Source organism: Nematolebias whitei, chromosome 5, assembly GCF_014905685.2.
Source record: "Nematolebias whitei isolate Nwh7 chromosome 5, NemWhi1, whole genome shotgun sequence".
NCBI classification, from domain to species: Eukaryota; Metazoa; Chordata; class Actinopteri; order Cyprinodontiformes; family Rivulidae; genus Nematolebias; species Nematolebias whitei.
The window spans coordinates 8957125-8969229 of NC_056502.1; the positions used below are offsets into that span (position 1 = coordinate 8957125).

Consider the following 12105-nt stretch of genomic DNA (forward strand, 5'->3'; position numbering starts at 1 on the left):
TCATAATATTATGAGAATAATGTCATAATATTACAAGAATAAAGTCAAAATATTACGAGAATAAAGTTGAAATATTACGAGAATAAAGTCATAGTATTACAAGAATAAAGTCAAAATATTACAAGAATAAAGTCATAGTATTACAAGAATAAAGTCATAATATTACGAGAATAAAGTCAAAATATTAGGAGAATAAAGTCATAATATTACGAGAATGAAGTCCAAGTATTACGAGGATAAAGTCATAATATTACGAGAATAAAATCAAAATATTACAAGAATAAAGTCGTAGTGTTATGAGAATAAAGTTGAAATATTATGAGAATAAATTTGAAATATTGTGAGAATAAAGTCATATTATTACTAGAATAAAGTCATAATATTATGAGAATAATGTCATAATATTACAAGAATAAAGTCATAATATTACGAGAATAATTTCACAATATTACAAGAATAAAGTAATAATATTACGAGAATAAAGTCAAAATATTACCAGAATAAAGTCGAAATATTACGAGAATAAAGTCATAGTATTACAAGAATAAAATCAAAATATTACAAGAATAAAGTCATAGTATTATGAGAATAAAGTTGTAATATTACAAGAATAAAGTCGAAATAATACGAGAAAAAAGTCAAAGTATTACGAGAATAATGTCGAAGTATTACGAGAATAAAGTCTTAATATTATGAGAATAAAGTTGTAGTATTACAAGAATAAAGTCGTGGTATTACTAGAATAAAGTCGAAATATCTCAAGAATAAAGTCGAAGTTTTACGAGAATAAAGTCATAATATTACGAGAATAAACTCATAATTTGTCCTGGGTTGGTTTGCACCTGCTGTGGACAGCCTCCGATGCGACTCAGTGTGTTTATGAAGTCGTCTGTGATGACTTTTGGTCACAGTTTGTGAAATATGTTTCCATCCATATTATGTGATGACTAAATCCGTCATTGCAGCCATTAATTGCAATACCATACGGCTTCAGTTTATCATAAGAACCCATATGCCACAGTGTGTTGGGCCCCCTGCTGTTGTACTGCTGACCTCAACATTAATCATTTTACTGCAGTTGTAAGACTGATTTTTCATGTCCAGTTTTGTTAATATTATTCTCATAATATTATGACTTTATTTTCGCAGTGTTTCCACTTTATTCTCGTAATACTATGACTTTATTCTTGTAATACTATGACTTTATTCTTGTAATACTATGCCTTTATTCTTGTAATACTATAACTTTATTGTCATATGACTTTATTTTCGCAGTGTTTCTACTTCATTCTCGTAATACTATGACTTTATTCTCGTAATACTATGACTTTATTCTTGTAAATTACAACTTTATTGTCATGACTTTATTGTTGTAAAACTAAGACTTTATTCTTTATTCCCATTTGTAATCAACTTTTTCCCATAGCATGGCCCCAACGTTCCGTCGTCTGTTAGCAAAAAATAAAAAAATAAAAGAATTTAAAAAAAATCATGAATCTAAAGATTTACATAAAACTTTCAGCAAATGATTGACGTACATCTACAACCGATTACCTATTTGAGTCAGCCCAATTCAAAATGATTAACAGTCAATTAATTTAAACTAAACAGAACATTTGTCAAAATTCAGTCAATTCTAGATACTGAGGCCAAACTTGATGCAGTTTGAAGTGACATTCACATCCCAAACTCTGAGTGTGACATCTCACAAGAGATCATGCACGAGAATATTTTGAAGGTTTAACAAAAACATCTGCACCTCTGTCTCAGCACAAGATGAACTTAAGCCATAAATCATTCCTTGAAAGAAAGCTAGCTCTTTAATTTAATTGTTTTCTTTAAAGTCACACCTCAAATTTTAAATCAGTGCAACGCCCACACACCTGTATGCACCTTATCCTACAAAAATATAAAACAGCTGGAAATGCCACTGATCATTTTTTTAAATAGGCAGACTAATTAGTGATTAACAAAACGAGTTAAATTAGTGAAATTCACAAATAAAAGACAAAGAAACAGTCCGAGTGGTGCCAATGAGCAATTTAACAGCCCACAACCAAAAACAGCTGGAGAGGATATTCTGAAAGTTTCTTTTAGGGAGTAGAAAAATAGATTATTTTTTCCCTCAAAGCTGATTTTAAAGTAGAATCTCTGCGTTCTACTCGATGAGCTCACAGAGCTTCTGTTTTTCTAACTTTAGCATCCTGAATCATTTCCTATAGTGCAATAAGAAGGTAGAAAAGAGAATTAAAAGCTGGTTATTGAGTGTTTTGAGGGTTTTGTTATTCTAGAAATCCAGAAAGCACTAAACTGAACAAGTGCTTCTCAAGGAATATCCAGTTTAGTTGTTTAAAATCAGCTAAATTAAAATGTCCATGAGAGATTTTCTTTTTGACGTGAGCTGTGAATAAAGGGTCAAAATTAAACCTGTCTGGGTGGAAAAATGAACAGTAAAAAGCTCCAATATAATGCTCTTTAAGGAGAATTTTGAGTTCTCTTCAAGGCCTTAATGTTGTTTGAGATTTCAAGTGTACCAGAATAATTCCTCCACACTGAAGCTCCACTCACCCTGAATGCTTTCACATCATTTGATGGTAATATTTCCTCAGCAAAACATCATCTTTTGACCCTGAGAGTCCGGTTTTGCAAAGGCAAAGCACAGCGACCCACAAAACAGCTTAAACACGGAATAACGTCAACACAAAGAACTGCTTTTAAAGGAAAAAAGAAATAGAAAAATGATGTTGGGTGACATATTCCCGTGTAAAGATGGGAAATGAACCAGCAACAAATTCTCTTTGTGCTTTTTGTCCACTTTAAGCTTCTGAAACCTGACAAAAACAAAAAGCTAAATAAAAACCAATAAACCTCCATCCCTGAAAATGTCTGATTCACTGATTAACACACAGGAGAGGAGCTGCTGCATTCACACGCCAGATTCAAGCTGGTTTAAAATAAACATTGCATTCTTTTTCTCTTTACTTTAGAGTGGAGTTCACATTTAAAAGGCTGCAACTGCTACAGAGTAAATACAGAGAAAGATCAGTAAAAGTCCAACAATGTGGCAGTAAAAAAAAAAGATTGTGTTCAGAAATGAAAACTATAAAAAAAACCAGAGCCTACTTCATTTAAATTGTGCAACTTTTCTACTAATTGAGGCCCAAAAATAATGTTAATGATAAAACTCAATATGCATTCCATAATAATAATAATAATATCTGTGGCTCAGTTTGATTGTTTCTGCTTATTGTTCACATCTTATGAAGTCTGGACTTCCTGGATCGGCTAATTCAACAACCAATCATGCAAGATGATTTTACGTTGATACCTGAAGTAAACATTCCGATGTGAACTACCTGAATATCGTATTTTTCTCTGTATAAGTCAAAGTTTTTTGCATAATTTGCATGCCCTGAAACTTATACGTTGAAGTGATGTATTTATGAATTTTTCCCATATTTAAACCAAGTTTTGGCTGAGATATGACCGTTTTCATTCATTCTGACTGAAAACATTGAACATTACCATTTTTCAGCTGCTAGATGGCACCAGAGTAATGTAACATGTTGTTGTATCATGTAATAGGTAAAGTGGCTAATAATGACACAATCGGCTTACCATACTTTTCCACCTTCGTCCAGCTCACTTGGAGCAACTGTCAAATCAGCTTCATTTTGCTGCACCGCCCCGGCGAAATGCAGCTAATTTGACCATTGAAGTGTATTTATTAAGTAAATGTTCAACTGAGAAACACCTTTGCTATAAAGTTGAGCAAACAAATAATTGTTTTTAGGTGTTTATCTTGTGAAATTGTGAAGAAATGAACAGCGACTTGTCCCGCTTGTTCCTACTATCGACTTTTGAAACGCAGCTGATTTGACTGTCAAAGTGCATTTATTGAGCAAAAATTAGACTGAGACACACCTTTATTATAATTATGAGCAAACAAAGAATTGTTTTTAAGTGTTAATCTTGTTAAATTCTTGTTAAAGTCCTCCCGTGCACGCTCCTGTGGCTGCCATTTGGCAGCCATTCGATTTTTGGCACAACACCGGCCCACATTTCCGGGTTCGGCCTACATTTTTGGGTTGTCAGCCGCAACAAACGTGACATGTCAGTGGTGACGCATGATAGATGCAACATATTTATGGATTTTTCTACTTTATTAAACATATTTGGACTGATGCGACTTACAGGGCAGAGCGATGTGTATGGCAGAAAATACGGTAAGTATTTCTATATTTTGCCAAAATACAAAAAAAGACTAATCACTGGATGTGCATCTACAACTGATACCTTATGTAGTCAGTTTGATTCAAGATGGCCTCCACAGCTGTTTGACATCAGCCAACACAAAAATGTCTCCGAGACTTTTAACACCTTTAATTTAGTAACTTATGGAGCAGATTAGATGTTGTTTATATACTCTATGTGGGTTTTTAATAGTTTTTTTTCCTAAAATCATCGATATTTCAACTTATCTGCTTATACTCATAGCAGCTGCTTGATGTTTAGTGTTTTTCATTTCATTGCTGCTTGTAAAATCATCTGCAGTGAGCAGCACCTGTTTGTTATTTAGGTTATTCTCGTAGAAAAACAACTTACCAAACTTTACTCCTTCTGCTTTTCATTCGGTTTCTTTCTTTGATTTGATTTCAGTGGATTCTTTTGGTGCCTCAGAAAAATTATTATTTGCCCACATATTAAACCAACAACTCCAGATGGACGTTTGTGGTTTAATAGGATTAAATTTTATAATTTTCATAATTATCCATAAACAGGATGATAATAATAAACACAGATGCTCTGGAGAACAACGCCTTTCTTTCTGTCCAGACTTGGTATAAGGTGTGAATGCAGCACTGATCTCCCTTCTGTTCACATAAACGTTGAATGATTGTGCCGTTGAGGGGGGCTGTGTCCCCCGCCTCCCACCCCCTAGTGATGCTGAGGCAGCGGGTCGTGACTGTGGCTCCTCTGTATGTAGGCTATAGCGTCTCTGTATGTGAGGGCCAGCTGGGGCCGGTCATACATCTCACTCAGAGCCTGAAACTTTGGGCCCCACCGAGACAGTCTGTCGTAAACAAAACGTCCTTCATTACTTTCCTCCTCTTCCTCCTCGTTGCTTGTACTCATTTTTCTACAGGTCACCGCGGAGCCCAAAGAGCTGAGGCTTCCTGCTGAGGACCCTGAACCTTCCACACACCAGACGTGGTAAGCGTCGGGTGGGAAAGCGTCGCAGTCATTGTCTGCCTCCCAAACTATCCGCGCCACGTAGCTTTTAAAGTCCACATGGGAGCGCGACGCAGACGGGGCCTCGACGCAACTGCCCGCGTCATTCGTCTCCGTGTCTCTGCCCCTGTGAGACGTGAAGCTGGCGTAGGTGGCGTCGCTGTTGTAGCCAGCATTGACTGCGTGCTGCTGGTGGTGGTGGTGATGTGGGATGCTGAGGTATGGAGCGCCTGAGCTGCAGGAGGAACTGGATGGATGGACTTCCTCCTGGGAGCCCGGGGAGGACTTGATGAGCGGGGCTGTGGTGCAGGAGGACGACTGGGACAGACTGGAGCACAGTGGACGCTTGAGCTCTGTGATGTCATAACCATTCTGAAGGGATGGAGGAAACAAAGAACAACTCACTCAATAAAAACACACGTGCCATTTGTTTCTACTTTTAGTTTTCTCTTTGCTCATTTCAGCTTTTAGTTAGCATTTTGTCCTTTTAGCTTTTAGTTTGTGTTCTTTTAGCTCAGGGCTATTCAGCTAAACCTTCCCAGGGGGCCACAGTTACTGAAAGCCTGCAGGGGCCGGACATCCAGCAATTAAAGTCATTATGTAAATAAATCAGGTACAATAATCTATTTACCATTTATTTTTTTTATTTTGTTGCATTGACTCATAAATGCAATAATGCAACAAACAAAAACCTACTGCAAAGCCATGAATATTTTAAGTTCTTTATACATATGTATTTTGTTGCTGTGTTTTGTCATGTTCTTTGCAGGTGAACAGACAGTGGCCGGGTGTTTTGACATGTGCTCTATTTGTATATAATTCTTATATTTTGGAGTCTTACTTTGTCTTTTCTTTCTTTCTATCCTATTAAAAAAAAAAAAAACCTACACTAGATAGTCACTATAATAAATATTTCATAATAATGTTGTGGAGAGGATGGCTGTAAGGGGAGAAGGGAGGCCATCACAAAAAAAAAAAACAAAAACAAAACAAACAAACAAAACAAAAAAAAAAAACCAAACTCAAAACCCAAACCCTGACCCACCATTAAAAAAAAAAAAAAGAACTCATTGGTGGGCCGGACTGAAGTCACCCGTGGGCCGGAAGTGGCCCGTGGGCCGTCAGTTGGATACCCCTGTTTTAGCTTCTTTAACAAGTTTCTTTAAAGTCATTCAGCAGTTCGAGCTTTCTCGTGGTATTTTTGAATAAAACACAATGTCTCTGTATCTCTTTTTTTTCTTCTAGGATCTGACTGCTGTTTCATATAAATCAACAGAAGCTGTGTGAAATTTACAAACTGAACAGCAAAAATGTAAGAAGTCGGAATTGGTAAATGTGAAGATCAGCCGAAGCACCTACAAGTGGACCGAGCCTAATTGGGCCAATTTATTCCAATATTTTATGCACAACAGTTAAATAATGAAAATCGATGTATTATCATTGACTTTGCTCACTAGTACAGTTAAATGTTTGCAGTGATGTGACTGCTACATTAACATATTTCTATAAAATGTAATGCAAATAAAGCGGCAGTCTACGTTTTAAAGCATGTATTATTTATGACGTCTACATGCAAAGGCATAATTTGTGACAGAATCAGTCATCATGAATATTTTACTTGTCTGAAATTATTATTTTTTTTCCCCCCCAGGGAGCTACAACATTTATTGTGATGCATGATGCATCTTCCAAAATTAGTTGGAGCTTTGTCTTTTATTCAGCCAAGTATTTTATCAATACCATAGTTTCCTTAATACTTTTTAGTCTGTCTCCTGGACACTGATGTTACAGAGAAGGTGATTTAAAATGTGCTAAACGCTGTTTATAGGTAAACATTTGGGTTGGGTTTGTGTTATTTTAAAGGTATTGGTGTCGGATCAGTGGATCTTGGACATGGCATTGTTCTTTGGTCAAATTTTACAACAAATTCCAAGTCAGTCACTACAAAAGTTATTTGTGTCTATGTGTGTGTTTGTGTACCTGATCCTGCTCTCCTCCTCCCTCCTCGTTGTAGTTGAGGATGTTTTCTCGGATGTCCTCCCAGCTCTCGTGTTCAGCGGGAATGTGATAAACTCCTCGTTTCCTGAACTTGTTTCTGCTGCCTTTCTGGTTCCAAACGGTCACAGCCACTAACACAACTACACACACACACACAGCAGGGAGGACAATACTTTGTATCATCATTTTGTGTTTTTACTTTTCCAGATCAGGCAATAATTTTCCGACGGGGACATTGAAAATGTGAGGATTTGTGTTTTCTAGTGTGAGCCTCCCTCGTGTAATCAGCGCCTGCCTCCGCCACCTGTTCTCCTACTCCAGGTGTTTGTCATTCTCTATTCGTTAGCGTCTGTATTTAAGTCTGTGTCTCTGTGTTCTGGGCATTGTCTTGTATGACGTTATACTTCTGTCTTCCTCCGTGTCATCCCTGAGATCATGCAAGTTTGCTGCACATCAGCTTTTCCCTTATTAAATATATATATTCTACTTTAAATCCTGAGTTCTCCGAGTCCTGCCTGCACATGGGTTACATAAACACAAGAAATGCAACAGAAAATTGTTATGTGGACCATTTTTTCCCCTATAAATCATAAATATGTTCATTATGAAGCAGTAGTATAAAGATACATAGCTGAAAACAAGAGTATCAACATCTACACTGCAGTTTTCAGTGCTGTAAGTCTGGAAGTAGAAGCAAAATGAAATCAACATTTTTTAGAGTACAGTTATATGTAATGACGCCTAGAAGTGAAGGAACACTAAACCTGATTTTACTACACCTTTGAAGCTGAAGAAGTCAAATGGTTCGTATAAATGGACAAAATACCGTATTTTTCAGACTATAAGGCACGCTTAAAATTTTTAATTTTCTCAAAAATCAACAGTGAGCCTTATATATTCTGATTGTGCTCACCGACCTTGAACTGATTTTGTGGTACAACTGAACAATGTTGGGAGTTACTGTGAATGAGTTGAATAAAGTTTGACTTATCTGACTGTTTTTGTTTCGCTTAATGTGCCTTATAATCCAAAAAACACAGTATGTAAATTTTTACTGATCTTAGTTTCCCCAGTTAAAACTCTCTATTCGCGTTTGATCTCATGGAAAACAACAACTATTCATCAGCAAACTGTTACACATTAAAACTAAAGGGTCTCTGAGGAGATGGTTAAATTGAGAGCATGCCTGTGAGTACAAAGCCTTAATTTTATTTTTCTTTGTCTTTGCTTGTCAAACACTTAAGCTTATGTTATGTTTATGCTTTTTTAGATTATTCTACCTGGATTATTGAGCATGCATCAGGATATTTTATGCTAATCAGTCGTAGACACTTGATGTCATGGATAGTTCAGAATGACTTTTATAATGCATCAGTTTCTCTCTTGAAACATCACATTACATCTTTTTAAAGATCTAATGAACTTATTAAATAAGTAAATTGTGTAATTTGTCTGAGTGACAGAAAAGTTCAGTAAAGGTTAACTTCACTTTGGTCTTCCAAAATTCACATCGGTTTTCTTCAGCCTTACCAATGAAGATAAGCAGACACATGCTGATGGCGAGGATGGAGCTGGGACTGAGAGCAGCTAGCCGGTGACCTTTGACCTGTCCGAGCTCACAGCGCTGACCCCTGAAACCCTCCTGACATCGACACTGGTAACTGTCAGGAGACAGGGCCTGGCATAAGCCGCCATTACGGCAAGAGGAAGGTCCGCAGGGCGATGCAACACAATGCTGCTGTCCGGAGTCATCCGTCACTGTCACCTGAGCACCGGGACACCTGGGACAGGATGGAGATCAGGAGAGATGACAAGATGAGTTAACAGCATGACAATTCTCAAATATTAGAAATAATCTTGAATCGGTGTGAATGAATCGAAGTTGAGTTGGTTTGTATTTGTTTACCTGCACTGGTGTTTCCTCCACAGGTCGATGCAGCGCAGTGGGCTGCGGCACGGCTGGCTGCTGCAGGCGTCGCTGGAGCAGCCAGCCGTGACGCCTCGTCTCTCTAGAACCATTACTAAGTCCCGACTCTGGCCGTCCAGAGGAAGGACATGACCGTTAAAACGAACGTCGCGCAGACAGCCTGCATGAGAACAAACCACGACTGTGTAAATGCCGAGTCAGCATTTGTGCAATTGTTTTCCTTTTTATTAGCGTCTTCTGTTTTATTTGTAGTCAAACTACTACTTTGTGTTATTTTAATTTTTCACATCAATTTTTCTGTTATACTTTTCACAATATTAAACCTTGTTTCAAAAAAAGTTACATTAACATCGATTCAGTTTCTTCGACATTTTTCTTTACTTTTGTATTCTTGAGCCACTTTTAGAAACCGTATGCCTCTTTAATGAATTTAACTAGTTTTGCTACCTTTGCATATCACAGTTTTTAGTGAGTTTTTAGTCTGTTTAAAACATTCTTGCAGAAACAAAAACCTTTTGAAAGAAGGAGCTGAAAGAGATCCAGCTCTTACCCAGAAAGTCAGCCTTGTCTCCAGAGTTTGGTCCGTTTCCGATCGTCAGACTTGCTGGATGGACCACGAGCTCCCTGTGGAACCCCAGCCGAGCCTGAACCTCCCGGGAGCCCCCTCCTTGTTCAAGTCGCAGGGTGAAGGTGTTGTCATGGCGACTGAGGCTGATCAAGAGCCACTGTCCAACATCCACCCGGTGACCGGAGAGCTTGAGAGAGTGAGGACCGTCCCCCAGGTTGGCTTGTACCGAGACGTGACCCTCAACGATCTGACAAATAAAATAAAAAAATCACTCAGACCTCAGTTTGTAAAATGTGAAAATTAAAAATGGGAGGCGTTAAGAAGCTGCATGAGAGGTCAGTGAAACTGGTTCCAGATGTGGACTGACCTCCAGGATGATGTACTCGTTGGCGTCCCGCGACGCCATTGACAGCAGAGTTCCTGATGTGGCCCTGGTGCGGAGGAGAAGCTGGACGCTGGTGCGTCGGGAGCTGCCGCCTCCTCTGAGCTGAAAACGCATCACGCTGTTCGCGTCGAACGAGGACTCCGGTACAGCTTAAAGGTGAGGAGGAGATGGAGATTAAACCCAGGTTTTCTTCTTTTAAGGGAAAGGATTTACCGTTTCTCACCTCTGTCACACTTGTGTCCGGTGTACCCTGGATGGCACTCACAGCTGAAGGAGCCCCAGTCGGCGAGGCAGGAGGAGTGAACGCCACACGAAGGACCGGCCGCCGTCACACACACGCCATCAGTGAGCCTGCAGCCTGGCGCGCTGTCAACACTTTCACCCGGAGAGGCCAGATCATACACCTGAGGCACACAGAGGGGAGAAGGTAAAACAGTGACTTACTCTTCCTAACAAAACTCTATGGGTGAATATCGAACAAGGTTAAGTCAGGTCCTCTGGACTGATTCGTCTATTGAAACGTTTTGTCTTTTATCCAAAAGACTGAAGAACTCAGACTGAAGTCTTTTGGATAAAAGACAAAATGTTTCAACAAAGAAGAACCTGTCCAGAGGACCTGACTTACCCTTGTTAGAATGATCTACCTGGATTACTGAGCAGCATCAGGACATCTATGAGTAAATATCAAAGTTCATGTTTAATAATCCAGGTAAAAAAATCCAACAAAGTTAAGGCAGGTCCTCTGGACGGATTATTTTGTGTTGAGACGTTTCGTCCTTCATTCAAAGGACTTCATCAGTCCGAGGAGCCACAACAAACTCAGTCCCATAAGCAGCACACTCATACATTTCCTTAAAAGAACTGTTAAAATTGAATAGTTTTCATTTGATACTTTTTCTATCTTAACATGTGATTCTGGACCTGCCATTGTGTATCTGTTCTTTCTTCCTGTTCCTCTCAAACCCAGCCAGTCGAAGCAGATGGTCGCTTGTCCTGAGCCTGGTTCTGCTAAAAGTTTCTTCCTCATGAGGGAGTTTTTTCTTTCCACTGTCGCCTTCATGCTCAAGATGAGAGTTCTGTGATGGAGTTAAACTCAAAGCAGTCTGCTCCTCAGATAAATAATGTTAGATTATTATTTTTATGTATGAATGTCTCTGTTCAGTGCCCTGAGACGACTTCTGTTGTGACTTGGCGCTGTATAAATAAACGGAACTGAATTGAACTGAATTAAATTGAATTGAATTAAACATAGTGGGCCAACCAGTTTGATGGTGATGAGATTATTTCTGGAGTTCGCCCACTCCCCCATCGACTCCTGAGGGTTTTCAAAACACCAAAGTTCATGCTCAATAATCCAGGTCAAAGTCAAAGTTCAGTCACTGAGTTTGTTGTGGCTTCTCGGACTGATGAAGTTCTTTGGATGAAGGATGAAACGTTTCAACAAAAAAGAAACTGTTCAGAGGACCTGCCTTGACTTTGTTGGATTTTTTTACCTGGATTATTGAGCATGAACTTTGATGTTTTCAGAATCAGAAGCAGATTTATTGTCATTGCACAAAAGCACAACAAAATTACATTTCAGACAGCTGTCCAAAGAGAAACCGGGGTAGACGGCGATGTCTGAGGCCGCAGCCTCGTGGGAAGCGCTGCCCTTTCATTTAGACAAGCAAAAGAGAAAACATGAGGAAAAAGTACCAGTAAGTTAAAAAAAAATACATTTCACACCGTGTCCTTTATGGAACACAGTGTGAGGTTGCAAAAAAGAAAACTTCAGCACAAGAAAAAGCAACATACTGGTAAAGACTTATGCACGTGGAGTGGGTGAGGGTAGGGGTCCCAGCACAGGCCACCCAAGTGAGCGACGCAGCCACTGGCGCCTTCACATCTACTTAGGTTACTGCACCGGGAGGGGGTGGGGCAAAATGAGGGGGGCCAGCAAAGGTGGTAAATTTGAGGGGAAGCCAATTTGGTCATGGCTGCCTCAGGAGTCGACGG

General features: G+C 39.0%; 1 protein-coding gene across 1 annotated transcript in view; it reads right to left on the minus strand.

The window, feature by feature from the left end:
• Positions 1-4836: 4836 nt before the first annotated feature.
• Positions 4837-12105, minus strand: part of si:dkey-22o22.2 (neural-cadherin) — a 167567-nt gene continuing 160298 nt past the window's right edge. The window contains exons 28-34 of the mRNA XM_037676138.1: positions 10334-10514; positions 10093-10259; positions 9708-9972; positions 9137-9317; positions 8761-9011; positions 7213-7370; positions 4837-5604 (exon numbers count right to left, since the gene is read on the minus strand). Coding sequence (XP_037532066.1) covers positions 4939-5604; positions 7213-7370; positions 8761-9011; positions 9137-9317; positions 9708-9972; positions 10093-10259; positions 10334-10514 — 1869 coding nt within the window. The 3' untranslated portion in view covers positions 4837-4938. The remainder of the gene's footprint in view (positions 5605-7212; positions 7371-8760; positions 9012-9136; positions 9318-9707; positions 9973-10092; positions 10260-10333; positions 10515-12105) is intronic.